This window comes from Austrofundulus limnaeus, unplaced genomic scaffold (genome assembly GCF_001266775.1).
Source record: "Austrofundulus limnaeus strain Quisiro unplaced genomic scaffold, Austrofundulus_limnaeus-1.0 Scaffold1672, whole genome shotgun sequence".
Classification (NCBI taxonomy): Eukaryota; Metazoa; Chordata; class Actinopteri; order Cyprinodontiformes; family Rivulidae; genus Austrofundulus; species Austrofundulus limnaeus.
Window position 1 is genome coordinate 41,919 of NW_013954074.1, and position 2,649 is coordinate 44,567.

Sequence of the window (2,649 nt, forward strand, 5' to 3'; positions counted from 1 at the left end):
TGGTACTGCTTTTTCATTTTAGAAAGCACAAATCTGCTTATGAATTATAAAAATGAGTAAGACCGCTAAAGCGCAAATGAAATATTTATGTCTGTAATTTGCGGATTTGTGTTTTAGTGGGCTGGTGCCCACCACTGGTAAACATAATGCCACAGTAAAGGTATCGTTCCCATTTCATATGAAAAGGGAGCGATGCAGTGCAGCAAAGTAGTTCTTAGTTAGAACAAGTTCTACAGCTACAGGTAAAACAAAGAAACAAACAAAACCTAAAGTTGAAAATATTTGACTGTGTTCTTTCTGAAAGCAGCTGTTAATGTGGCCTTTGATAAACTCAGTGTATTTATGGTTGTTTTTCAGACAAGTACTCTTTGACTCCACAAGTTCATAAACCGAGAAGTGACATAAAAAGGGCAGAGATTGGTAAGAGTCCACTTCAACACACAGATCATCGTTAAAGTATTGTTTTTTATAGTTTCCTTTAAACCAAAAGTTTTTTTCTCATCCTAATAAATCCAAGTGCATTCATTAAAGGGGCTATATCATGTAAAATCAACTTTTTAGAGTTTTATATCATATTATAATGTTATCCTCTCATCAACAAATGTTTTTAATAACAACTCAAGGTGACATAGTTACTTTATTATGGTATAGATTTTAATTATATGCCTGAGAAACACATAATATTGTCCCTTTAATTTCTGACTGAACACAAACACAGCTGAAATAGATAAGTGATGATGTTGATGTTTAAAAACTCAGAAATGACAGAATGAAAACAAAAATATGAAACATTATTTTCTGCTCTGTTATACAGCTTTAAAGTCAGAAAATCAATATGTAAAATACTGATTTTAACTAGTCTACATAATCTACAAACCCATCTACATAAAATAATATAATAAAGTGTGAAMAATAGTTATATTAAGTATAATTTGTGTTGTTGTGCGTTTAGGATCAAACTTTACGACGAGCTGTTTGGTGTTTGTGCCTGGGGTTGGAACACCGTTTGTTGAGGTGTTTTGGTTGACCGGAGAAAATGTCATTTTTACCACTGATCCCTCTGTTCGTGTCTACACGTCCAAACGGTTCGTACCTCCTGAGTATAATGTTTGTTATTCATGGACCAACACACAGAGTTTATGTAACATTTTAAATCCCTTCAGCAGGGTCACTTTTTCTTTTGTTTGTTTTGTTTGTAACAGTTTGTGGACTCAACATGAGCCTACAGGAGTGTGGATAGAACGACTTCTCGTGATCTCTGAGCTGAAGRAGGAGGACTTTAACATCAACTACACCTGCAGGGTGTACAGCTCCCGGGGCAGCCCGTGTGGATATTTGACTTTGCTACAGCCAGGTAAACACGCTGCAGTACAATTATACAAATACTATAAGTAAATACAAATAATTCATGTTATTTTAAGTGGTCAAATCTCTTCAGAAAAATCTGTTTTACCTTCCATAACAAATCTACAACATAATGTTTTTGGTTAACATGGGCCAAAGTTGCTTTTTACTTCAATTCAATTCAAAAAATTTATTCATTTCATTAAAAACAAAATAACCATATACAATAGAAACTAAGAAAATACACAAATAAAAAATCAAAATAAAATGAAAGGCAGCAGAAGAAGAATAAATCTTATGTCTGCCTCTTTTATCCCCAATATATGTTCAAAGAATCTTATTCTGTTGATGATTTAACAAATACAAACTAAATTAGTACAAATAGGCACTACTGTAAAACTTTTATACAGTAAAATCCTTGAACACTGAGTCAACTCTGCAGCTGGTTTTCAGTTTACAACTTCTGACCATGAAGAGACTTTTATTGGAAACCTAAATTTCCTCACCAAAGCCATTTTAAAAGCTAATTAAACTTTTAGCTCAGGCTGTTTTCAACTTTTTGGAAAGTTTATTTATTTATAAATTAAAGTAAAAATATCAGTAGTTTTATTTTTCACATTTGACCAAATCACCACCAGACTTAAACCCAGAGGTTTTAACTGCAGGAAAAACATTTTGTAAGAGAATCTAGAAAAGAATAATCATGTGGTGACTATTTAACACAAAAAAATGCTCATTTGGCTGCTATTCAACTCTTTAGCTACAAAATGGAGACCTTTCAACTAAAACATGTRAGGATTTTGCAGAATGACCCAGGGCGCAGGCAAAATCCAAGGTTAAAAAAATAGTTTATTTTAAACAAAAATAAACAGCTGTTAAGGCAGCAGAACTCACAGAGGCACGAGGAACATGAAGGACACCTCACCGGCTGAGGGAAGCAGCACAGTGAACCATAGATATAATAGGACTAGATACCGGAACCACCACTACGGCCTATTGGAGCTGACGAGACGTGGGGCGGCCATCTTAGAACGGTCTCCCGCTCCACTCAGTGTGATCAGTGTAGCAGCACAATGAAGTATCAACACGTTTAATAAATCATAACTCACTGAATACTGAAGTGACGGTCACGCCTTTTCTTTAGCTGCAAACCTTATTACATACTGCTACATGTGTAAGAGCACATAGTTGTGTGTATTTTTAAATATTATTGGGGTTAAAGGTAATATTTTGCAAAACAAAGTGATCCATGCATGTGTATACCCACACACACACACACACACACACACACACACACACACACAC

The 2,649-nt window shown here is 34.7% G+C and overlaps 1 protein-coding gene across 1 annotated transcript in view; it reads left to right on the plus strand.

Annotated features, from left to right (window-relative positions):
• The window catches only part of LOC106536072 (interleukin-1 receptor type 1), a gene marked incomplete at its 3' end in the record, with an annotated part of 34,737 nt that overhangs the window by 21,330 nt on the left and 10,758 nt on the right, over positions 1 to 2,649 (plus strand). The window contains 3 exon segments of the mRNA XM_014033242.1: positions 358 to 420; positions 953 to 1,085; positions 1,203 to 1,354. Of these exon segments, the coding sequence (XP_013888696.1) occupies positions 358 to 420; positions 953 to 1,085; positions 1,203 to 1,354 (348 nt within the window).